At 38.4% G+C, this 26,151-nt stretch overlaps 1 protein-coding gene across 2 annotated transcripts in view; it reads right to left on the bottom strand.

The window, feature by feature from the left end:
• Nucleotides 1-14,783: 14,783 nt before the first annotated feature.
• The window catches only part of TNFRSF19 (tumor necrosis factor receptor superfamily, member 19), a 67,669-nt gene continuing 56,301 nt past the window's right edge, over nt 14,784-26,151 (bottom strand). The window contains exons 6-10 of one of the 2 annotated variants that reach the window (XM_012723336.1): nt 23,452-23,616; nt 22,891-23,016; nt 21,123-21,225; nt 20,206-20,611; nt 14,784-15,147 (exon numbers count right to left, since the gene is read on the bottom strand). In XM_012723336.1, the coding sequence (XP_012578790.1) occupies nt 15,139-15,147; nt 20,206-20,611; nt 21,123-21,225; nt 22,891-23,016; nt 23,452-23,616 (809 nt within the window). In that variant the 3' untranslated portion in view covers nt 14,784-15,138. The remainder of the gene's footprint in view (nt 15,148-20,205; nt 20,612-21,122; nt 21,226-22,890; nt 23,017-23,451; nt 23,617-26,151) is intronic. The other variant, XM_012723337.1, reaches the window with a different exon arrangement.

The following is a 26,151-nucleotide window of genomic DNA, read 5'->3' as shown; positions in this document are numbered from 1 at the left end:
TGAGGGGAGCAGCGGGCGGGTCAGGAGAGGTCTGCCACGCCATGTGGATCTCCTCCAGGGCAGGCGGGGATCGAACTCATGCGGAAGTAGCTTTTGATTCTTAGTACAGTGCTTTTACCCGCTGTGCCACCAGGGAGGGCCTTGAGATCATTTTTATCAGCTGATTTTATCATCCAACTCACCAGTCTTTGAGCTACTTGTGATAGAAATTGGGGACACCCTTGAGAGATGGTTATCTTCTTTAGCCTGCAGTCCAGTGCCCTGCATTCGGTGTGGTAGTTGGCTTTCCACCTGAGCCTTTCAGTCCCCCCAACTTTTTGCGCTGTGGCACCCCCACTTGCCTCTGCACCTGTCTCTTTTGGTGGTCCCGTCTTTCTTTCATAGGTTCTGACTCTTGAATCTTACCTCTTTGTGAAAACATGGGCACAAAATAGATAAGAAAAAATGGAAAGAACAAGCATAGCATGGAGGCAATCAGTAAGGAATAATCTTTATCATGAAGCATCTCACAAAATCAGGGTCTTGCTGAGTGATGGTGGGCAGGCAGCACAATCCTTGCAATTGAAGTCTTGCAGAGGCTTCATGGAAAGGCTGATAGCAAAGTCCTGTCTCTCCCAAGTATGGACAGGCTTCTTAGGGATTTCAAGACCAAGGCTGCTGTGCAGACCCCATCATGGTTTCACATGCTACCTGGCTCTGACCAGCTTACTGTCCTAGAAGATCCATTCCTGTCAACCATCCTGAGGCCACTTGGCATTCCTGCTGCTGACCCTCTGGAGTCTATGGCCACATCAGTTGAACTACCCATGTCCAACTGCTGGCTCCCGTAGCAGGCCGCTCCACTGTCATGGTGCTTGGCCCTCACTGCTCTTAGTTATTCATGCAAGCTTTGCTGGTTATGCTCTAAAATCATTCCTACCCAATTCTTGCCCTTTGCGGTTGCTTTCCTTTCAATTCCCTCCATCTCATCTAAAGCTCTCTACTGAGGGCCCTGGATGTGGTCTCTGGGGACTCAGAGAGACATCTCTCTCTCTTTCTCTCCCTTCCTCAGTCCATGACGAGATACCTCAACTATGCACTTCAAAATTACTTTGTTTTGTGTGGTTGTTTTGAATGCATCATGTTTCAAGCTCACATATAATTTGTTGGCCTTTTTTCATTCTCCTGTGGTCTCATTCAGTGTTTGTGTTTTCCAAATAGTTTATCTCCTTGCCATTAATAACTATATTCAGGATTCTTGTTCTCTTAGTGTAATAGCTTGCATTTTTTTCCACATAGGGCTTCCTTGTATTTACTGGCCTTAACTATCACCCTTTATTCTTATGCAATTCTCATCCTTGGGTGGGAGACTTTATTTAGTTTCAGGTAAGGGACAGTCACCTACCCTAGTCTCTCAACAAGGAGGCAATGTCAAAAAGAATTAACTTATCATGGAGCTGAGAGCATCTTTTTCATTGAATTTTGCTTATTAGGGGAGTTCAGGTCTTGCCACTTAGGGTCCATCATGGCAATTGTGGGAAGACTTAGATATATGATCTGTGATGGAAACATAAAGTAATCAGGTCTTCTTAACCAGGAAATAGATGCAATGGTCTAACTGTGTTCTTGTGGGTGAAGTGTTATTATAAAACAGAGATTAGCTCTATTTTCCACCTCTTTTATCTGAGGTAAATAGTGTGGTAGTAGGAGATGCTTTTAAGTTTGAGAAAAAAAATTCTCAACAGTTAATCCTGAGGTATGGAATAGGGTTAAAGAACCATCTCCTAGGAGTTGGATGGAAGGTAGAGAGAATCCTTTCCTAATGCTCTTTAACATAAAATAGGATTATTTTTTCCATAAAGGCTCATGTGCAGCCTTTACAAAATGGGACTCAACATATTTAGACTCTAACAATGCATTAGACTCTTGATAAGTTAGACTGTATCTTCTGGCTTTAATTCCAGCACTTTGGTCATTTTCAAAATAATGTTTGTTTCTTTCAGTTCTATGTTAACAATTATCTCAGTACCATTAAAGTTATTTTGGCTTATAAGCACGTCCTCAAGTGCAAATGACCAGGTTTATAATGACCATTCTTGATCTTGGAAACTTATTTGAGTTACCATACATTATTTTTAGACTTTGAAAATGGTTCATATGCAGATGGTTTACATGGATCTCCTCCTCTGAATCTCAATTCCAACATAAGCTGACAACTCAGAATGAACCATTTTGATAGTCAATAACTCCAGGCAGGTCTCAGCTGTGGGGGCAATTCAAACCGAATACCTACACTGCTGATATTACTTCTTTCTTTATCTGCTGCCTGTCTGTGATGGTTGTTTCAGGAAAAGTGACAATCAGAATGCTTCAAATAGATTGTTGATGAATGTGTCAGTGGTTTATAGTGATGATAACATGATGACAGAACTGTTTCTAAGCCATTTTCTTCTTTGGGTCTCAACTGCCCCACATTGATATATTTCTGTTTAAGGTTTCCTAAATGAGACCTTCCCAGTTTTCATATTTACTCTGTAGGTCTACATTGGCAAGACAAAATAACCTTACCCTCCCCTAGTCAGGTGAGGTTCACAAATTGGGTGGATTTTCATAGAATGGAGTGGATTTTTCAAAATCCTATTTTTTCCCAACATGCTAGTTTTCAAGACTTTTAATGGTGAGAAAGAATGAGCTGAGGTATTGTAAGGTCTGAAAAAGAGGCAGTATCCTAGGGTTCCTTTGATTAACCTTTGGAGACTCTCTCCATGTCTTACCTTTTTTCAATATGACTGTTGTCTTACTCCTACCGCCATGTCGGACACCCACACCCTTTTGTTTGAAAACTCAGGAAGTAAATACCAAGTCCTATCTTCTCCCAGACCTGAGGGTATCATAAATCCAACGACCAAGTGGAGTCATGAGTTAGACATTCTCAAGATAACCTGGACTGCAGACTTCAAAGCATTGTAACTGATATTTGGTTCTTAAAACTTGGAGGATAACCCCAGCATTTTAAAAGTCATTGTAGATGCTTTTACTATACTTGGTAAAGCACTTTTTTTTTATTTAATTTGATTATATTAGGAATTCCGAAGAAGGAGTTCATCTTCATTTCCATCTTATGGTCATTTGAGATATTTTGAAAACAGCAAAGCCAGAGGTGGCAATGTATGTTCCTTGTTCCTTGGACAGGAGTTACTCAGCTCATGAGGTTAGGGTTGCCCATCAAATCCACTAGATATCAGATCCTAGTGGACACAACTGATGTTTGGAAACAAGAAACACAAGTCAGAGTTGATGCAGGAGTAAGGAGAAGGGAGAGTGATGTTTTGACTCCTCATTGCAGGCCCCTCCCCCTCAAGCTCCCATACATCCCCATTACTTCCCTTCAGTTTCCCATTGTATGGACATCCCCCTAACCACACCATTCAAGTTAAAATACTCTAGTACCGCTGACAAGAAATATTGAAGAAAGATAACAAAAAGGAAGCATCAGTGTTTGGGTAAAACTAAAACATTCAGGAGGCTGTTGTCATCACCCCCACCAGACAGGTCCAGATCCAGTAAAAGATTGAATCAAAGTTAGTCTGCTGCAGACTGCCCAGGACTATAACTTGGCCAGTCACTATTGGACTAACTTCACCTAACTTAGGTATTATTGCACCAATCAGAACTGAATGACTTGAGGAAACATATTTGACATAGTGTGCCTGAGTCTGAACTAAGTCTCTTTGTGAATACATCCCGAGAACAACAGAAAATAGGATTCAGGTGCTTCCTAGGTCCTGTCTTCTGGGCTATAGTCCTCAAACCCCAAAGAAATGGCCTTTATTTTATTCCACCTGGACCAGGTTTCATTTCCTTGTTTAACACCAGCTAGGCCCTAAGTTTCTATCCCACTGGAGAGGGCCAACTTCAAAGGGACTGGGGGGTCCCTTGTTAAAAATTTACTGAGAGTTTCAAGAGAGTGACAGCAGGCAGAGCATGAAACCAAGCACAGGGCCATGTGTGACTCACTCGCTGTACAAGTTTGAAGCTGGCCCTGATCCCAGGATGTCATCAAAATAGCTGTGTGGCCTAGGAAAGGTCAAGGAAAGATTGTCAACACTCAGGCCTCGGAGACTAAAGGCCTCTGCTTCACAGACTGCCATTGTGCGCCTGACTATGGGATGTGCAGGCCCTTCTTCTGCCAGCACCATCCCCTCCCCCAACGCCCTCCATAGCAACAGGGCCTGCTCTGAAGGTGCTTTGTTTACATAAGAAAATGTAGCCATGTCTGAGATGGAATGTGCTGCAGGTAATCTAAACATCAGCCAGCAGTCAGGGAGTGTGGGGGGGGGGGTTGGGGGGGGGAAGTGGGACACAGGTTGCCTGTTGCTTGGAGGGACTTCACAGGAATGTGAGTTGAAGGCCCTTAAAGAAGCCACAACAAAGAAATTCTTCCTCTCCCAAGATGACTGATATCAGATTAATGGCCCCAGTGTACCTGCTGAAAAGCATCAGTGTGATGCTGAGTTCAATAGCTCTCCTGGGGCCAGGAGGCTTTGGGGTCTTCCTGAACCCAGGCAGACCCTTGGCTCCACGTGTTTCAAGTGAGGTCTCTCAGAAGAGGCACCTGTAGGCGATGCAGGCGATTCCCAACAAACATGCTGCCTGGTGAATACCTCCGTGGAGGTGCTCCACCACCAGTCCTCTTCCCCAGGACAGTCTGGGCACCCCAGACCAGGAACACAGCAGGGGAGGGGGAGGGGTCATCTCTCCCAGGCTCAGTTATGGTTCCTCACCAGGAATAAAATATACACTTGTCTCTGATTTATTCTGTTTGCTCCCCTGTGATGCCGCCTCAATAAGGTTCAAATGAAAACCAGAGCAAACAACATTTTCTTCCCTCACAGGATTTGTGCTCTGAGCCAGAGGGTGTGGGCCCTGCAGAGACCTGGGGCCCCTCCCAGGCTTCACCTCAGGCAAATGCCTGCTGATCTATGCTCAGCAACTTTCCATGGGCTGCCATGTTGCACAATAGGAAGGGTTACCAGTGGAATGGAATAAATATGGTGAATCATCTCCAGAGGCTGTGCGCACAGCTGCTTCTCAGTGGTGAGTAAGAGTGCATTCTCTGGAGCCCTCCAGGTCAATGTGGCAAGTGATCCTACTCAGTGACGATCCTACTCAGTGACTACAGCCTTCTGGAGTTTGGGGGTCTGGTCACTCTAGCCTATTGCTGATGGCCCATGGGCTTAAGCTATTGACTGCAACATAATTACTTATTCTTTTGCCATTTTTTTTCTTATGCTATGTTTGGTGATAAAGGGTTAGTATCCTATTATTTCTTGATTGATTTTGTTGTTCAAGCCACTTAATCCACTCATTTTCTTGTATTCAAAAGTGTACTTTTGAGCCTGAGGATTTATTTATTTTGAGCATAAATTATGACTGGAGAGATGGGAACAGAAACAGCTTACAAATACAGGTAGCTTAATGGAAGAGACGAAAGAGATGCTTAAATAGTAATTTCTGTTTTGTTCGCTAAAGTTACCCATTCCTAATGTTTTTCCTACTAAACACTACCTATATTCTTTCTTAATATATGGTAAACATACAGAAGTTATATACTGATGCACACATAATCATAACTGTGGCTAAACAGATTTAAATAGTTTTCTATAATTGTTTCAAGGTCTTAAAAAAATTAGTTTCAGTTGGTTTCCACCTCAACCTCCAAGTCTTTACCCTTCGTTTTTCTTGGGAGGTAAATATTCCATCTTGGGAAGTTATTTTTTTTCCTTTTTCTCATCCATTAGGATATCAACCCTTTATTGGTATTATATCCTGCAAATATTTTCTCCCTTCTTTGATGGTCTTATCAACTTTGATAAGACAATATTTTGTGACTGTTGATAGGGAAGTTTTAAATTGGATTATAGTCAAATCTGACAATCTTCTTTATAGTTTGTGTTTGTGTGTGTGTGTGTGTGTCCTTAATCTTTCCACACTGAAGGTTAAAATAGATTTTATTCCAAAAGTTTTGCTTTGAACATTGAGATCTTTAATTTATGTGGAATTTTTTTGTGTGTGCATTCCATGGGCTACATCTCCAACTTTATTTATAAACTGTTCATCCAATAACCCATTCTCTAACCAATTGTCTCGGCAGGGCCACCTGCCACAAATCACACTGTCACATTACTCTCCACTGGTTTCTGAGTTCTTTATTGTTGTTTAGTCATCTGTCATGGTCATACCTCAGGGCCAAAAGATTTTCTCTTTATAGAACTTTGACATCTAGTAAGAGTGCTACTTTCCTCATCTTCAGAAATGTCTAGGCTACTCATTACCCTTTGCCCCCCCCCAAAAAAAAGTTTAGAATCAACACAATCAACTGCAATAATTTAAAAATTAAGTGTGGTTTTGAATGGAGTTTCATCGATTTTAAAAAAGATTTATTTATTTATGCATACAGAACTGACATACAGGCCAGAGGTGCAGGGGTGGTGAGAGGATTCACCAGGAGAGTGGGGAGCAGAACAGGCTGACTGACAAAGTACACTGCTGAGGAGAGCAGCAGGTGGGTCAGGAGAGGTCTGCCATGCCATGTGGGTCACCTCCAGGGCAGGGATCAAACTCATGCTGAAGTGGCTTTAGCTTCTTAGTGTTATGCTTTGACCTGCTGCACCACCAGGGAGGGCCCTGGCATTTCATCAATTTTATTATGAGTTACCATGTGTTAAAATCTCCCTCTGTGAAGGTCAGTTAAATTCTCTGTGTGATTTTTGTCTTTATTTTGCCCACAACTTATCTGTCCATTTATATACCGGCGTCTGTGCCATGATGTTCATACAATGCTACACTTTCTCTTGCCTTGTATGATTATATCATGATCCCCTTTTGTAATGCTAACAAATGTATATAGATATTTTTGCCTGAAAGGCCATTGGTCTTATATTGATATTGCCAGCCCATCGTTCTTTTTATAGCTATTTGCTTGGATATTTTTCCTATTGGCTTAATCATTTTTTCATTCTTTTGTTTTATAAACATACAAATTCCATAGGTGTGGATTGATTTTTATTTAATCTGATAATCTTTGCATTTTAATGTTGCACTGAAACAATTTACATTACTTAGGATAGTAACAATGTCACTTTGTACTTCATAGTCACTATCCTTTTCCCTCTCCATCAATTCTTCTTTTGATATTCATAAAAAAAAAAGATTTTTCAATCTTTGCTTTATTCCAGTTTTCTCGCTAGTGGTTGGGAGTTATGTAATCTTCTTTTTTAGTAGGTTACACTTAAAATTTAAAAATATATACTTGAATTAAGGCCTGGTGCTAGTGTCTCTTCTTCTGAATAACAAAGATCTTAGAAGTTTTCTCTGATATCCTCCCTCTATCATGTTAGTACTATTGAAAATTTTAGCACCACTTTCTTTTTTTAAAAACTGTACTAATGTATAACTGACAGTAACAGTAATTTAGAGATATTTAAAATGTAAAATTTGATGTATTTTAATTGTGCAACACAACTCCCCAAAATTAAGACAATAAAATACCCATTTTTTCCCCAACTTTCTATTGCAATAATTTTCATTGTTGTTTTATGCAACAAATTCATATTGACTTGCCCCAAACTTTATTTTTATTAATTTGCTCACCATTGTTTCATTTACTGCCTACTTTCTATCCAGATTAATTTCCTTTTTATTAAATAAAAATCTGGTTCCTAAGTGGTTCTATAATAGAAAATTCTGTTACAGATGTCATTAATAATTTCTTAAGATGTCATTATTTTGCCCTTGCATTTAAATGAGATATAAAAACTGGGTGCGGAATTCTTGGCTGCTAGTTTCCTTTAGCATTTTAAAAATATGGTTCCCAAGCCATCTGCCCTCTGTTGTGGTGGGCTCTGGGCTAGGGTGGCTGTTTTTCCTTTGTACACAATTGTTTGTCTTCTCAAATTGTTTTAAAGACACTCTCTGTTTTTGTTTTTTTGGTCCACAGCTGCAAGATAATGGTTTTAATCATGGGCATCAATTACTACGAACATATTATTTTGGACACATAATAGGATCTGTTGGGCCCCAGCAAATACTTTTTGTGGGGTCCTTGTCCATATAGACCATTTGAGTCACCAAAGTCAGCATATCAGCATCCTTCTGTCAACTTGATCACACATGATTCTAAGAAAGAAGATCTGCTTTGGTCAGTGAGACACAAGGGGCTCAGGGGCTCAGAAAGACCCAGAGGAGTAAGACTCTTAGTCCTTGAGGGCATCCCACAGTCCTCATAAGCCAGAGCCTTCAAGGGAAGAAACAAGGCAGAGGGCCACACAGGCCCCGTGCCAGGCTCTGGGCACTCTGTCCCAACACTGTCCAGTCCTGCCCAGACTGTTTCTTGGAAGGAGGTGTAGAAAATGGCCAGGAAGGCACTCCAAAGCACTGGGTTCCCAGAGGTATGGGCCCAGGGCAGAGTGTTTGCTCACTTGGGTTGAGGGTGATGCTATTGATAGACACGCTTGGTCCTGGAGAATGTTATTTCCATTTTCTTTCCCTCACTTACATTCTTTCTTTCTGGATTTTTTTAAGTTATAAATTATATTTTCTCATTCTATTTTTCATGCATTCATCATGTAGTCCTTCCATTTCCTTATATCCAGGTGAGCACCCACTAATTTCCTTCTCAATCATGTTTATTCTGTTTTTAAGTCATCTAATGTGCTTTACATTTTGATTATTATTTTTTTCCATTTTTAAAAACTCCATTTGTTTATTTTCCAAATCTGTTTTTTAAATAATTTTTTTATTTCTTCAATCATATAACAAGATTTCTTCCATATTCTCTTCCAAACTGTGGCTTTAGGGTGGCAAATTTTTAGAGACCTGATCTTACCTTTGTTATGCCTGCTGCTTCTTGCTCATGATGATTGCTTTCCCCTTGTAAGGTATTTTCGTGAGTGACAGGCCAGCAGCGTTTTTGTTTTTTCTTTTTTCAAATGTCTTGTCTTGTCCTTCCCTCTTTGTTTCTTTCTTCAGAGGCTCCTTTATCACTGCAAATAGACTTCAATAGAGAAAGGCATCCCCCCTCCTCCATCTGGAAGTAGATGTTCTTATTAAATATTTCTTAAGTTGAAAGGTATAATTCAATGAAACAACTTCCATTCATATGAAAAAAGTCTTGACCATTCCCAGGCTCCTAAATTAACTTACCAAATCACACCAAACAGGATATAAAACCCAAAATAAAATTAACATATTGTGAAAGCAGGAGAACAGGGTGAATGTTCAGTGTATAGTGTCTGGGGAAAGCACTCAGGTGCCACTTTTGCTGCCTGGGGTGTGTGTGGGAGGTGTGCTGTCACTCGAACAGCTGCTGCCCTGAAAGAGCTAAGGACATGAGACTCCTTTATTTTACAGGATAATAAAAATGAGGCCCAGAGAAGTGATGTGCCCAAGCTCAATCAGCTGGTTAGTGGCAGAACTCAGATTAGAATCTGGCCTCTATTTTTGTTGTATCCATTTTTATCCAACTATTGCCTCCCTTCTTATACATTTGGACAATCATCCGTGGCAACCTGGAAGGATATGGGCAATAATAATGGAAATTATTGAACGTTAATGCTGAGTTTTTAATGCATTAAGTTCTTATTTACTTCTTACAACTGAACAATGAGATAGAGAGAGTTACTGTCTCCATGGGAATGGGAGAACCAGGTAGTCCAGTAGACTAAGCAACATTGGCAGGTTCACAGAGTTGTTACATGTTAGGTAGGATTCATTTCAGTCTATCTGACTTCAGAGTCCAAGCTTTTAACCATTACATTATGCAATCTCTGCATAAATCCATGCCCTGTTCTCAACTCAATCCCTATGAGTCTGATAAATCAAGTGGTCATCCTCAAGTATAAGAAAGATGTCTGATGTTGAGCCCATTTAGGAAAATGTAAACAAAGGTCAAAAATAAATATGTCTTCAGTCGGGGGAACCTACAGTAAGTTGACAACTCAGTAAGTTACACAGATGCATGTAATCACTTGATTACACATGTAATCATTTGATGAGCAATTATTCATTAAGCATATACTTTATAACATATCATAATCTAGCACTGAAACTTTATTAGCTTAATCATTATATTAGGAGACAGGTAATGAATAGACAACTAAACATTGCACATTAGTAAAATCTGAGTAGTGGGGGGAAAATAAATTAAGCAATGAGTGTGTAACAAGGATGTTAGCATTTTAGATAGGATGGTCAGGGAAATTTTCTTTCCTGAACTGAAAGGTTATACCTGAGATGAAGTTGTTGGATGACTGAATCAGCCATCATAGTCAAAGGAAAGAAATAGAAATGCCCAGGGCTAGCAGAGAAGGGGGCCAGTGGAAAACTGTGTACAGTGATTGACAGTGGACAGAGTTCACATTAGAAGGGACCTGGAAGGCCAGGATTGTAATTTATCAAAGAGCCATGGGACTTCAAAAGAGGCAGAATTCCTTTTTTTTTTTTTTTAAATTAGGGAGTCTCACTCTTTTAAGTCTTTAGCTGATTGGATGAAGCCCCTACATTATGAAGAGACGTCATCTGTACTTAAAGTCTACTGATTTAAATGCTAACTTCATATAAAAAACATCTAGACTAGTGTTTGACCAAATACCTGGCACTCTGGTCCATTCGAGTTGCCACATAAAATTAACCACCAAAGTCCTCAGATAATGTCTATCAGGCATTATTCAAAGGACATTCAAAATCCACAATTATGGGTAGTAATTTATAAACTGAGAGAAGGTATCTTCTGGAACCCTGCCTTCAAAACTCACCTGATGTGTGATGTGTCCGGCTGTGTGGAAGCTCTCTGCCTAGCTTGCTATTAAAGTAGTGTTCTGTGGATCTTCTGTTTACTCTAAATATTCAACCAAGGTAAGGAAAATATCTTTGTAGTTACGCTAGCTACTAAAGATTCAACCGCAAACAACATCTACAGAACATAGCTTTCTATCTTAAGTAAAGAATGCCATCTAACATTCTATCTTAATGTTACTGACATAAGAAATTATGATAAAAAGAACTCTCTCTTTATAGACTAATAATTGAATCCTGTTTCAGAAGACCACCATGCTTCCAGTGAAAGTGGTTTCGCTGATTAACTTTTTAAAATTCAACTCTTTTGGAAAGACAACTTTGAAGGCAGCCATAAATCACACTAATTCAAATGCCTCTGGTGGTTTATGAAAGGACCTGACCCCAGCCTGTTTAGAAGCCTTCCTGGGGCTGAAATCTGACCTAAGCAATGTTACTGTGAATTGCTAACTTGATTTAGTATGGTAACCACTCTAGAATCATTAAGAGTTTTTAACTGAAATGTCTTAGATATTAGAGAAAATTTTGGAAATCCTTAGGCTACTGTTTAGTTTCAAGATACTGAATGATAAATCCAAGCTGTATTTACACACTGAATTGGATGCCAATAGTTTTTAAATATACGAAATATTTTACCTTCTCATGGAAAAATGGGACAAATAAACAAATTCAGAATGACAAGAAGCCAGCTGCAAACAGCCTTAATAATAGCAATAATATTGAAAATGTCATTTATGGACAATGGAATACTTCAGATTTCCTGTTAGAACCACATAGACTTAAGTTACTTTTCTTAGGGAGCTGATGATAACTATAAAGTCAGCCAGTTTCCAAAGACACTGGAAAAGTCTAAATAAATAGAGGGACCAGTGGATGGGGGTAGGGAAGGGGAAAGAAGCTAATGACTTTCCCTCATGGAACCCATGGTGTCATTTAACACTACTAACCAGCTGAGAGAATATGGTGTCACTTTAGAAGAACTCACTTTTCCCAGGAAGTTTAAAGCCCTCTCTCTGTCTCTAATAATAGCTTTAAAAGCTTTTCTTATGTGGGGATGGGGTGGGCAGGGAAGGAATTAAGCTAGGAAGGAAAAAAATAAACATTTACAGTGACCAGTGCTGCTCTATGGAAATTTCTTCATATTTTAGACCATTCTTCACAAGAGAACACCCTATTGACCTCTGAAAAGAATGAAGATTAGTACCTTCTGTCTTCGTCATACAGTGAAGGAAACAATAACTCATTAAAAAAATCTTGATTACCAAAGCTTCTCAAATAACGCAGAGAATTTTTCAGTAGTTTGACCTGCTTGAGAAATAGAATCATTTCACTAATTAGGATTTCAGATCTCACTTACAATATTTGAGTGAAGAGAGAGGGTTGTAACAGCAGGACTGGAACTAGTGAGACCCTCACATGGAGACTAAGAGGGGAAAACAGCTGTATTCACATCATCAATCATTTTCTTACTGGACATATAAATAAGAATGCCAGGTAACAGTTTTATTCACAAATATAAAAAGATATTACAAAACTATTTGTATAAGAAAACAAACATTTACACTTTTATAAATTCCAGTATGCAAAATAGTAATATGAAATCTAAATTGATTCAAGCCAACTACCTTAAAGCATTGGTGGATTTTTTTTTCTTTTTCTTTTCTCTTGTTATTTTTTTATTAGCACAAACAATAGTGCTTAACCTAGTAACAACACTGTAGCTAGGTAGAAAAGTCTATATTTGAAACAATATATTCCATATACACAACATTATAAAACCCAGGCCTTTATAAGTGTTTGTTTCTACATCCTTGCTGAGTTTCTGCAACCTTAAAAGTCACACTGATTATATACTCCCAGGCATATTATTACCTGATGGTGATTTCCTGTACAAGCACTCCTGCAGTTGTATTTATTTAAGTGCTAGAGGGTATTCCAGCAATGTGAAATGGAAACTGAATATTTTCCTCCAGAGAGAGTAGATTATAGTATTAGGGCATGTATTCATAGTAAGTGGTGGTAAATGTCTTCATCTTGATAAAAATGACCCAGAATTTTTCAAATGTATTATCAACTATATCAAAATGAAATCAACATTTAACTCTAAACATTCCTCTAACTGATCAAAAGTGATGTTTCAGGATAGTTGGCCAAGTCTCAATTCTCCCAGTGGACTATGATGAAGGTTACTGCTATTTTGGTAGTGGGTGTGGTGTGGTAACATACATTTGAAGAACTGTAAAACTGAATCCCTTAAACATACAGGATTGTAAACCAACATTGCCTCAGTTAAAAGGAAATCAGTTGAAACAAAACAAAACAAAACAGAGTCTTCTTCCCACCACAGTGTTTGTCTTTGAAGTTAATGAGGGCTTTACATATGGAAAATATATCTGGGTTACAAAAAGGGGGACAACCATGACCTCTACTTTGATCAGCTCTCTGTCATAATAAAAACGATCAGATGGCAAACAATGACATATAGTGAAGCCACTCAAGGAAACTGTTCCATTTTCATAAACATCTTATGGTCAAACCCTAAACATTTTACATGTGTTTCCTAAAGGCAATTCTCCTAATAGTTAAGTAGGAGAGTTTAAAACTATTAAGGAAAAGAAAAAAGAAAATGTCAATAAGTTGTGACTAGCACTAGGTAGACCCAAAAGATTGTACCATGAGACACTGTAATTTCCAATTTCAGTTAAAGGAACTGAGGTCATATTAAATAGCAAACACAAGCAAGCACATATACATGTATAGGAACTTAAAAATATGGGCAGGGAGAGTTAGTTCCAGCAATAAGAAAAAGAGCTCATTAGAAAGGGAGGGAAGTTAAAAAAGAGATTTCTAATATTTAGTTTAACATGTTAAGTAACAGATACTGATTTGGGCAGAGCAATTCCAAAAAAAAAAAAAAAAATCTTAGTGTACTATACCACACTGATGTTCAAAAACTCTATTGCTTTTAAAGTGCAAATGGGACAAAACGTAATACTAGTCAGTTAAAAGACAAAGGGCAGATCTGATCATGTAGGTTCAAGCAACCACACCACAATCCAGGGCATAAAGATTCAGAGTGAATGAGCCATCCCTTGATACATGATTGAACTAGGTTCATTTCTGTCCCTGCTTTAGAGATAATACTAGTGCATAAATATGAAGGTGGAAAGGAGGTGGTAAGGGATGGGGAGCTTTTATAGAAACACCACACACTTACATTTAAGTCATCTGGTTAAATTACAAGATTTTTGTGATAACAAAACTTATATGATCAAAGGGAACATTGCAGTATCCTGGTCAAACTTCACTGGAACAGTTACAGCCCGTTCACCTAAACGCTGTTCTATTTCAGTAGTAGGGGAACCTGATATGCCGTCTTTTCCGAAGCCTTTAGTATAAACTACAGTGTAAATAAAGGATCATTATTTTTTATAAATACACTGCTGTAAAAGAGGAATTCTGGATCTTCTAAGTTCAAACACAGGGATGGAAATAACAAATTGTTTCAGATCGACTGATTTTCACATAAATATGCAAATCTTTGTATACATGTCTCTAGGACATGCACAGTGATTTTTAAGTCAGAGTAATTTATGGCTCTTTCCCCACCATAATCTCCTAACTCGAGCCCCTCTCACTACCAGGTCCTCTAACTACCAGCAGGTGCTCATGAGACAGTAGCCGAGAACAGAAATGTTGATTCTGGAAAACAGTTGTTCATTTCTGATTCAGTTAATTTCATCTTCTAAACCCAAGATTTAGGCGGGCAGCCTGAAGCCAATTCTAACCACCTAGCTAATTAGCTTAGAGGATGAAAAAGCATTCAGTTTGAATCCATTCTCCAAAAAACTAAGGTAACTAATCTTACTTTGACTTTTCCTAGGACTATCAGCTATATGAAATTATATCTGGAAATAAGATAAATGAAAATTTACAGTATGGTTCTTCGGTCTTATAAAGTCACATTCACATGAAAATAAGCACGGACCACTTCTGTTTCTTGCTCTGTGTCCATTATTTCAAAGGCTACAGACTTGACCCATTAGTCTTCAAAGCCACACAGTTTGGAAGCTTCATATTAGGAAAGATGCAAAGTATCACAAGTGCTTGGAGTCTTCCTGTTATTCCTTGAGGTTTCAGCTTACAGCTGATCTGGCTCAGAAGCAACTGGATGAAAGGCTTAAAATGTCATCAGTTTGGTTCAGATTTATTTTTTTCCCCAGAAGCCATGCAAGGTCCAGACTGTGCTCAGTCCATAAGCTTAAGTGGAGGAGTGCGTGCCCTTTGGGGGTCCATGCAAGTCCTTTAAGCTTCCTTAAAAAAAAAAAAAAGGAAAACTTTAAAGACAATACACACTAAAACTGCAATTGCAAAAGAATCACTGTAAGTGTTGCTAGTAGTATGCATTTCATAACATATGGTCAAGGAGCTCAGTGTTCAAATTCCCACATACCTGTGAACTCAGGATAAACTACAGATTTCTTAGCAACTCACAGTTACTCATTATTTGCAAACAAAATGCATTGACAAGCAATTCTTTTGCTGATTTTCACTCTCATTCAAATATTTAAAGTTTTTTTTCTGTGTTATACTCCTTTATAGCATTTGTAGGTAAAAAGCTTAGAATTCTTTAATCTCTTCTTCAAGTGAACAAAGATAATGAATGAATAGTGCCACTCTTAGTCTTTGAATTTAAAACTTCAGGTAAACTACTAGAGAAAGGTTAGTAGTATGGGAATAAGATTTCTCTTACAATGATATCTCTCCTTAGGGGAAAGCTTCTCAGGAAAGTAGACTCCTTAGATTTGTTCTTATCACAAAAATACAGTGACCTCTCTTCAGGGAGGACCCAACATTAACTGCATGCACCTTACTGTGAGTGAAAAAGCCTTCATTTGTGCAGTAATCTTTCATTAACTTATTTATCACTAATTTTGCATTGGTGACAAAGCAGATAATTTATAGGAAAAAAATCTCTTTCTCTACATCTAATGAGATGATCTAGAAATAGATGCTTCTGAGGTAGTCTCATTACTAGGAGATAGTTGTATCAAATACGTTCATCAGTTACTGTGACAATATTCATATTGATGCTATGGTGGGAGGAAAATTATACTCATTTTAACAATAAGAAAAAAAATAGAGATTTCAATAGAGAAACAAAAATTCAATCTTGTCATATCTTTTCTATCATTCTTTCCATTAGTCCACATTGCTGTTAAACTTGTCAGTTAAAATACATTCTCCGCCCTCCCTGGTGGCACAGTGGGTTAAAGCACTGCACTAAAAAGCTTAAGTCACTTCCGCATGAGTTCAATCTCTGCCTGCCCCGGAGGAGATCCACATGGCATGGCAGACCTCTTCTGACCCCCCCCGCTACTCCCCTTAGCAGTGTACTTGGTCGATCTGCCTGTTCTGCTCCCCACTCTGTCCCTGGTGAATCCTCTCACCCTCTGCATCTCTGGCCTGTACCCCAGTTCTGTATGAATAAATAAATCTTAAAAAAAAAAATACATTCTCCAATACAGCATTTCCTGTAAGTAGACAGGCGGCTTTATTCTCCCAAACATCTTAGCAAATGGTTAAGTATTTTAGTTGTGTTCCGTTTTCTAGGGAGGTTGCAAACAAGGAAAATTTTATTAAATTTGAGCTATGCTTTACTAAGGAAGACTTTTATACCTACTTGCATTATCCTGAAACATAATTATCATCATGAGTCTGGGTGGTCTTAAACCACCCACTAGAAAACTACTGCATAAAAAATTTTCAAAAACAAATACAGCAAGCATTACAAATCTGAATCGCACTATAGGTAAAGACAAAAGTGCTGTTAGCCATCACACTGTACACCTTAGATTTATAGAATGTCAGTTACATCTCAATAAAACAGGGAGGGCTAAGAAAGAATGAATAGAGTTTAAAAACCTGAAAATAAAAAACTTAAAATGAATGTCTGGGTAGAAGTTAAACATTTCATTAAAAATAATATTATATATATATATATATTAATAAAAAGGGGCTGCTAGCAACATGTATGGAGCTGGAAAGGATCATGTTTAGTGAAATAAGCCTGAAATAATAGGAAAAATACCAGATGGTTTCACTCATAGCAGTAGCATAAAGGATGAAGGGAGAAAATAATAATAACAACGAACAACTATACATACCAGAGACATTTTACAAGGGTGGAGTGAGGAATAGGATCAGAAATTTATGAGGGGAAGTGCACTGGATTATGATGATGGCACACAGGTGATTTAGTGATGGGAAGCCCGCGAGGATTACAACTGAGATGGAAAAAGGCACAAAATGATGCAAAAACAAACTATTATATGATTTTTTAAAAAGGGGTGGGGGCTGCTATATTTGTAGTTGCTCTTTTATATCTTCCGAACAGTGCTTTCCTGACTATGAGTGAGTCTGTGCCAGGAAACCAAGCTAACATGTCATGAACTAAAAGATCTAGAACCCTTTACTTTGATTCATAATTGTGATTACTGGAATCAAATACTTATGTGAAGCATATGCTTTACTTTGCAGAATTACTGTTAAGGGGAAGTTTGGATCAATTTTTGGAAGCTAATAAATTAAAAATAAAAGATAATTAATTACTGACCCTTGAAATAAAGAAGAGTCCGTATATTTCCTTTTGAAAATTAAGATTCATTCACTAAATTTCATATATTCAGTAAATGTAGCTAAAGAGAAAGTGCTAATAATCTGGAAAATATTAAATTTCAAGATGGATTCAAGATATTATTCATGTTTTTAATTATAGGGAGAAAATGGGAATAATCATTTTAATCATTTTTATGTGATAATTGTAACACATTTTGGAAACCTAATGAAAAACTTTCATTAGTAAATTACATTGTGCAACTTACTCATTTTTTTCTATATTATCAATATTATAAATTTTGATAATAATTTGAGTTGAAAGTATTGTGTAGATCACATCTACCTTAAGAACTGTACATAGAAAGGAATTAGTGTCACTAAACACTAATATCATTTACGAATATGTTTCTAAAATTTTACATTCATATAACTGTGATAATAGTGCACATCAGCCCTACCTCCAGCTCACTAAAAAGATGTTTGTCTTTAATCTGAGAACTGACATCACAAAATTGGGAACAAGCTATATCATTCTATACAATTAGGACTAGTGATAGTTTTTTTTTTTTAACAAGATTAGTGATAGTTCTATTTATTGACAGTACTCTGAAAGATTCTAGTCAGTTGTTAATGCAATCATTCTGGTTACTCAGATTTTCTTTGAACAACAGAGGTATGAGGAGGAAACACAAGTAGTTTATGGTCAAAATCAATTAACTTGACATAAAAGAAATGTCATGTCTTGTAGTGAAGTTTTTTTTTTTTTTTTTTAAAGATTTATTTATTTGTGCATACAGAACTGGGGTACAGGCCAGAGGCTCAGGGGCGGTGAGAAGCCTCACCAGAGACAGAGCGGGGGAACAGAACAGGCAGATCTACAAAGTACACTGCTGAGGGGAGCAGCGGGCGGGCCAGGAGAGGTCTGGCTCGCCATGTGGTCTCCTCCGGGCAGGCGGCAGGCGGGGATCGAACTCATGCGGAAGTGGCTTCAGATTCTCAGTGCTGTGCTCCAACCCGCTGCGCCACCAGGGAGGGCCTGTAGTGAAGTTTTAAGAGTCAAGACACTACTGTCCTGTTTCCGTATCCCCTCGCCTATAGCGTAGGGCCTATTTCCTGCTCTCAGGTCCCAAGAGTCCTCTGTCCTGAAGTTCTGTGGTCACAGTCCATTCTGAAGATCTACAATTAATGAGGCTAACTCTGAAATCTTATTATTATAATGAAGGGTATAAAAATCATGGGATGACTCAAATAAGCAAGATCAAACAATTTTTCCCAGCTACTGACTTTCCTCTCTTTATATGTCTTATTTTCCTTTATTTTGAGGAAAAGAAACAATTTCCAAAGCCAATAATGTTTTCTGCATAGAATTTCCTATACATTCTCTTTATATTTTTCCAATTTCTTTGAGATATAATTGACACTTATTACTATGTGAGTTTAAGGTATATAACATATTGGCTTGATCGACATGTATTGTGTAATTATTGTAATAAGTGTACTTAGCACCTATCATCTCATATAATGTGGGTAGTTAAAAAATAGTGTTGGTAGTTTGGGTAGTTAAAAAATAGTGTTCTATCTATCAATCTATATCTTGAGACAGTCTTGCATCTGGTGAGATGGAGGTCTACCTGAGCTCATGCCAGCATCTTCAGTAGCAGGGAAGGACAGCAGTGAGCTATGCTGTCTGTGTAGAGCAGAGTTTTGGGGGACCTGTTGCTACAACTTTGCCAGTTATTCTCAAAAGTAGTATCTCTCTCCCAGAAAAAAACATAACTGATAGTATATGTGCTTACATTAAAGAAATATCTGTCAGCAAATGCCATATCCTAGCAGAGAGGAAAAATCAGAGCTGGAGCCCAGTTATTTTTGTCTCTGCCCCCTACTTGCAGCCAGGCAGGAAGCCAACCTTCCTGGCATTTGCCACCGCCCACCGAAACCAGACTTTAAATCTTTCTATCTAATCGGGTGATAAGCCTCACTTGGTACCAGATAACAAGTGATTATTTCCAATCCAACTTAACTGATCACTAAATCTGAGCTGAGCAATTTAGAAAGTAACAGTGAAAGGGCAAGGAGGGACCAGAGCAGGTTTGGGAGATCTAAATTCTAATTAACCTGACAAGGAAGGAAGTGCATTACATGTTGGGCATAAGAATATCACAAGGAAAATGAAGCTTAGGATTTTTTTACAAGGTACTCCCACAACTAACTCATCTCTCTTACTGAGGAATGGAGCTGGGGGTGCTGTGCTACGGAGTTGAATTTAAAGAGAATGAAAGCATTCAGGACCTAAATGTCCATCAATATTTGACTGTATCAGGAGGATATAGTATAGCCACACCATGGAATACAATTTATCCATAAGGAAACATGAAATGCAGTCATTTTAGCAAAAGGGAAGGAGATAGAGAGAATTATGTGTAGTAAAGCAAGTCAGAAAGACAAAAACAAATACTGGATATTTACATAGTGGGCAACTGGATGAAGTAGATACTTACAAGAACTACCAGACATTAATAAACACTATGAAATGTTCTAAGGTGTAAAGGGAGTGGAAAGGGAGAAAAGCACAGGACTGTAAGGTATGATGGTAGGAAGAAAAAACATTCTTGAAATGTTCTTCCCCTATAACACAGAAGGTGTGAAAGATGGAAAAAACTTCTCATCAGGCTCCCCACATTAAAGTCAGAATAGAATTCCATTCCATACAGTCAGTGCTGTATGTCTGCAGTGAAATCCTCATTGCCTTACCTGGATGGATGTTTGAGTGGTTAGGTTAACGATATCACCTCTTTCTTGATCTAGCTGGCTTCTAGTAGTTAGAGTATCCTGAGATAATGTTGTTTCTCTCTGTGAGTTGTTATGTCTAGAGCAAACAGTTGTTTTTGTAAAATTTTCAGAATGAGCTTGAATTAGAATAGCTCCATCAACCAAATCCTGACTACTGTTTGAATCCAAGGAAGTTGAGCTTTCATTTTCTGGAATGAGAGAATTAATATCTTCTCCAGTGAGTTCAGGGTAAGAGTCACAAAAAGAGATGTCATCATCACAAGTGGGATTTTGCATCAGAGGCCAAGCATCTGAAAACTCGCCACAGACGGACCTTGTAAAGGACACAAAGAAACTCGGCATCATCTCCCCCACTGGACCTGCATGTCTGAACAAATATTCAAAAGATCTTTAAGTATCCCATGGGACAAAACAGTACTAGTAAGTAACATTTCAATTATATTTTTACATTTTCTAGATGAAATAGCAATTTATCAAATCAGAATTCTAGGGCTTCCTGTTGTTATAAACTTGTTTTCAATATCACAAATTCAGTTACAACATTCCCTCTAAGACTATTTTCATACCTACCTACACATGGAATCACATCCAGTCAATAGAGTTAGGCTAATCCAGTGCCTAAAATCTGCTGTTTCATGGGTCTTAATTGAGTTTCTTTGAATCCTATTCTAAAATCTGTAAGTATATCATGTTAATAATTACTTACAGAGGATATATTTGTCATAAATCATGAATATAGGACAAACAATATTAAAAGGGTATAAAATATAAGACTGTTGCATTGAATACTAGTAACTGTGACTTACCTAGTTCTTACAAAGGATATTTTACTTACAAAAGGGAATATGAAATTAAATGGATTAAAAGCACCCAGTTACCTCTCCTGGAGAGTGGCCTTGGAATGTACCCTGCAGCCCAGGGTCATTCGGTCAACACTACAGGCCTCATCACAGCACAAGGATGGAATCAAATGCACAGGCCCTAGAAAAGCCAGCGGCACATGAAGCAAAATGTTTGTTCATTCCACCTTCCCTCCCACCATCCCCCCAGAAGTTTCTATTTAACACCAGTTCACCATTGCCCTTAAAAATGACGTATGCTCCTTTGAGTGACAGTTTTTAATAGATATCCATCTTTTAATTTCTATGTTGTTATGTAAGAGAATGGTTTTGCTCTTGAGAAACAAACACTGAAGTATTAAGGGAATGAGGGACAGTATATATGCAAATGATATGAAAAAAAGTGTGTGTGTGTGTGTCTGTGCGTGTGATAAAGCAAACTTGGGAATGAGGTAAGATGCTACTATACTAATATTTAGGAGATTTCTGGGTCTTATTCTTTCAACATTTTTATAAGTCTGAAATTATGTTGAAATAAAAAGATTAAAAGAAAAAAACGTACTGACATGAAGGAGGACGTGACTTAAATGATAAACTATACTGAACCTAGGCATTCGTATGATGCCCTCTCAGAGGCTCTGCACCAAGGCCACATATATATTTAATCTCTCTTTTCATATAGAAGTTAAGATAAAGCAGACATCATTACATTTAAAATTTGTGTTCCTATCTCAAATTATCTTGTTCACTGTGATTCTAGAGCAGTGTCACAGTATAGATCTGGGAAATAACACTTGGACATCTTGGATCACAAATTTACGATCAGTTACTGTTGTGAGGGTCTATTATCTACACAGCTAAAGGCAAAAGAAGAGCCACATATCACAGAAAGTCCAATATTTTACTCTTGCCCCAAAATAGAGAATGGTAATGATCAATAGAAAAATAATGCTTCTGAAACTTGTTAGTCTACACATGAAATATTAGATCAAATAATAGAATCCTGAAATTTCTTAGAATGATTGGACAACTCCAAAAGGATATTTCAATCCTACTGGGATGCATTTAATTTAAAGCAAAGAATTGGAAAAAGAAAAAAATGGTGCGTTGGCATTTTTTCCCCCAACGGTACTAAGACAACTGTAGCCTGAGGTGTAGTTGGGCAAACATCTAGGAGGCATTGTAGTCATACGGGATTTTACTTCCCAAAGGAGGTGAAATCATTGCAGTGGGCAGAGGGTGGGGAGTGTAAGCACAGAAACCTGTGTTGATGAATACAAATAAGTGGCAAGGAAGTTAGTATTGGTCTGTCCAATTTTGCCCAATTTCCATCTGAATTACCTCTCTCCCTAAACTTTCATCTTTCCAATAAACCAAGAAGCAATTATGGCTTGTGGAGAACTCTTCCATAGATTTTCCACTGCCCTCTTTAGGAAATCCAAAAATGACATTAAGATGAATAATGAACACACTAATATTCATTTTGAATCCACCAGACAAAGAAAGGATACAAGTTTATGTTCTGTAAAACACTGATATTATTTAAAATCAACTGACCGAAAGGAAGAAAGGTAGACTTGCCTAATAGGTGCTGGAAAATTCTAGAATTTTAATGAGCTACTTACTTGCTTTTTAGTACTTAAAGAGACTTGAGATACTTAGTTGATCAGGAGACAGTGTAGAATAATAAGATTCGCTTTCACTAGAGACCTACCCTAGCTGTGGAATGAACAGAGACATGTCTTTTCAGCTTCCATGTCTATGTTCCTGTGGCTCCCCTGATGGACCCTTAACTCGCCAAACTTACCGCAGGTCTGGGCTGAGTCCCGGTGGTATTGGCAACATGGTCTGGGTGTAGCTTCGCTGAGCCCAGGTCTGTCAAAACATGACAGTTCAGAACCGTTGTACTGAATGTCATGTGCTCTCAGAGACCCTAAGGATGGGAGGAGAATTCTGTCAGTGAACACAATTCTTCTCTAAAAGAGTCTTTGTAATTTTACCAAAAAAAAAAAAAAAAAAAGCAATTAACTTTTAAAATATTTCTTTTTACCAAAAGCATAGACAAGAAATAATTTGTCAAGAAAGCTCAAAAGGTAGGTTATTTTTGTTACCAGAACTTAGCATGATGTTTACATTTGCTTTCTGGCTTGGGAACATCACTGCCTTCCTAATGTCTCGATAAAGTGGTACCATCCCTCAGTTCCCCTTCTGTGCCTTTTGGGCCTAGACAACTGTGAAACCCATCTTCCCTTTATCCCTCTCACAGCTTCCTGGTTCTAGGCTTAGTCGAGTCTCTTATGAACAACCAAGTAACAATGATGATAAACACCCTTTGCCAAATTGCTAAGAAAAAGAGATTAAGACTCACAGCTGGGTTTTTTCTCCATGAACTGTCTCTTGCAATAGATGATGCAGAGAATTAGCAGGGCCAGCAGGACAGTGGCCAGGGCACTGCAGATAACCGCAGCCAGGGCTGTGTCCCGAGGGCTGGAGGCTGTGGATGGGATCTTCACAAGGTTGACCTTGCTGGTACCTGAGAACCACAGGAATAGAGTGAGCACCCTCTCAAACTGCTTAAGAGATGCCGTGCTTGCACAAAAGTTGGCAGTACCTTAGCAATGGTTTACATAAATTATAAATAAAACCCCAGGAAACCAAATGGCACCCCACATAAGATGGCACACACTTCTCTCTTAGCCTTAATAATACTCTCCCACCCCAAATGTGTGGCATGTGCCGATCCTGTTTCCACAACACTATGGACACACAACCCTCAACAAACTGTGATGCAGGAATGTGCTTTTCCAACCACTAGACTGAAATTGTAAGCTTGTATTTCCCATTTTTTTAAAAAATATTTTTATGGATTTATGCATACAAGAACAGGGGAGTAGGCCAAAGGTTCAGGGCGTGAGGGGATTCAAAGAGACAGAGTGGGGAGCAGAACAGGTGGCTCTACTGATACACTGTGCAGAGAGCAGCAGTGGCGAGAAGAGAGAGGTCTGCTGCACTCTATGTGGGTCAGCATCCTGGCCGGGAATTGAACTCTGCTGCAGCAGCTGGTGATAGCTTGATAGCACTGAGACTTTAAGCCCTACACCACTAGGGAAGCCCCAAATTTCTCATCTTTATCTGTCTCTTCAGTATGTTGGCACAGTGTTTAGTACACAGTAGATACTTAATACTTGCCATTTAATTGGAAGTAGACTATCTACATTTTACAGCCAATTGAACTGTGATTTGCATCTGGGGGGCAATTTTAAGGAAAAACGAGGAATTAGAGCTTTCAGTGACCTTAGAGTAGACCCCCAATTTCTGAGACAGTAAACATTTCTTAATACCTTAGCTGTTAAGTTGCTGAACTAACTACACACTGAGTTTTGGAGATGGTTTGTATTGCTGTGGAAAAAAAAAGATTCTATTTTAGAGGCAAACAGAGACTCAAGAACCCACAGGCCCAGTCAACCTCTAACAGGGAAAGCTTGAGTCAATTACTCAGCCTTGCTGAGTCTCACACCCACATGTGTCTGATGAAGGTAACTACGTGCTGCTAGGTTTGCTGCTGAGAGAGCGACAGTGTTCTCCTGTAAAGCACTCAGAGCTGACCCTGCACTCAGTGCTCTAAAATCATCAGCTGTTGGAATGATGATGCTTGTTGCTAGCACCTTAATTATGTCTGGGGTGCTGGGATGAATAAACTCATTTATATCAGAAATGGGTATTCGGTGGAGTCATCACATCTCACTCGGTCTCAAAAAGGATATGAAAGATAGTGCAACCTAAATAGAGGGGAAATTATATCTTCTCTTCCTTTGGGTGACTGCCCCCTGATTGAGGTAACCCTGGGTTGCTCCTTTAATTTTTCTCACGGCCTTTGCTCAGAGGGTACTCCCCGCCCCCTTCCCCCAAGGCACCTCCAGCTCTTTGTTGCCTGAGAGAAACATAATTTTATGTTCAGGAACACCAGCAATTCCAGGCTCAATGATTCTGGGCCACATTAATAAGTTTCTTCTTGCCACCTGGAGAGACACATCAGCTATATGCCTCAACCTTGAGTGCATAGGAATAAAAAATCAATTACAGATTTTTAAAGGATATTGGTTTCTAAAAATGCCCAGCATTCATAAGAAATATTTTATCCATTAACTATATAGGCATACTGTCGTCAAGTAGCACATATTAAATGTTCATCACATAGTATGTTAAACAAATTACATCCCTAACCTGATAAAGATTTAATTTCAATCTGAAATATTCTCAGTGGACAAATTCCCAAAAGGATAATATGAATACAGGCAGCTGTAAAAACACTGACAAATAACTGTATAGGAATTTACATCCTACGCAGGTGAAATAGTAGGCTACATTGAAAAGGAAGTTTCTTGGGAGAGAAAAGTATGACTTATTTGGACCAAATGGTGAAGCTGTGGAAAACTGCCACCTCATTTACATTTGTGAGAAAAGTGACTTAGCCTTAACTCAATGTTAGGTTTTAGCAAAAGCAGCCATGAAAATGATACGTAATATATATTTGAGTTGAAGATCTCAAAGTTCCTATTGATATGCTAAAATTATTAAGGTCATCAATATACTATTCAAAAATCAGAAAAGCCTCACTAAGAATAGGGATTTCAGGTTAAAGTAGAATTGAGATTAGAGTCCTTTGCATGCTTATTGTTAAGTCTTTCTATAAAGTGTTAGCTTATTTGCCTTCATATAATTGTAACTGCTTCTTATAAGTAAGCAAAAAGTACCCTCACATGGGGGGTGGGGGAGGTTATTTTTAATTGGATGGTTTGTGACTCAGGGTTTATTTCCCCCAAGCGAATCATAAGTCTTGTTAAGACATGTGTCTCCAAGGTAAGGTAGAAATACTGTAATGTCAGTGGTATTGAGTTGCCATGATAACATCAGTTTTAAAGAAAAGAACACCCAGTCAGCTCTTTCTCTATCTATCCCAGGCAGTAGCATTTTAAGATAAAGAAGAAAATTGCATATTTTACCCCTCAAGCTTTGATACTATTAATAAAAGGCATCTTGTTAACGTCAACAGCTCTTCAGAGTATTC

The sequence above is a fragment of the Condylura cristata genome, unplaced genomic scaffold, assembly GCF_000260355.1.
Source record: "Condylura cristata isolate star-nosed mole 26May11 unplaced genomic scaffold, ConCri1.0 scaffold00010, whole genome shotgun sequence".
NCBI classification, from domain to species: Eukaryota; Metazoa; Chordata; class Mammalia; order Eulipotyphla; family Talpidae; genus Condylura; species Condylura cristata.
Note: the sequence above shows the minus strand (reverse complement) of the source record. Positions and strands in the feature narration are given on the sequence as shown.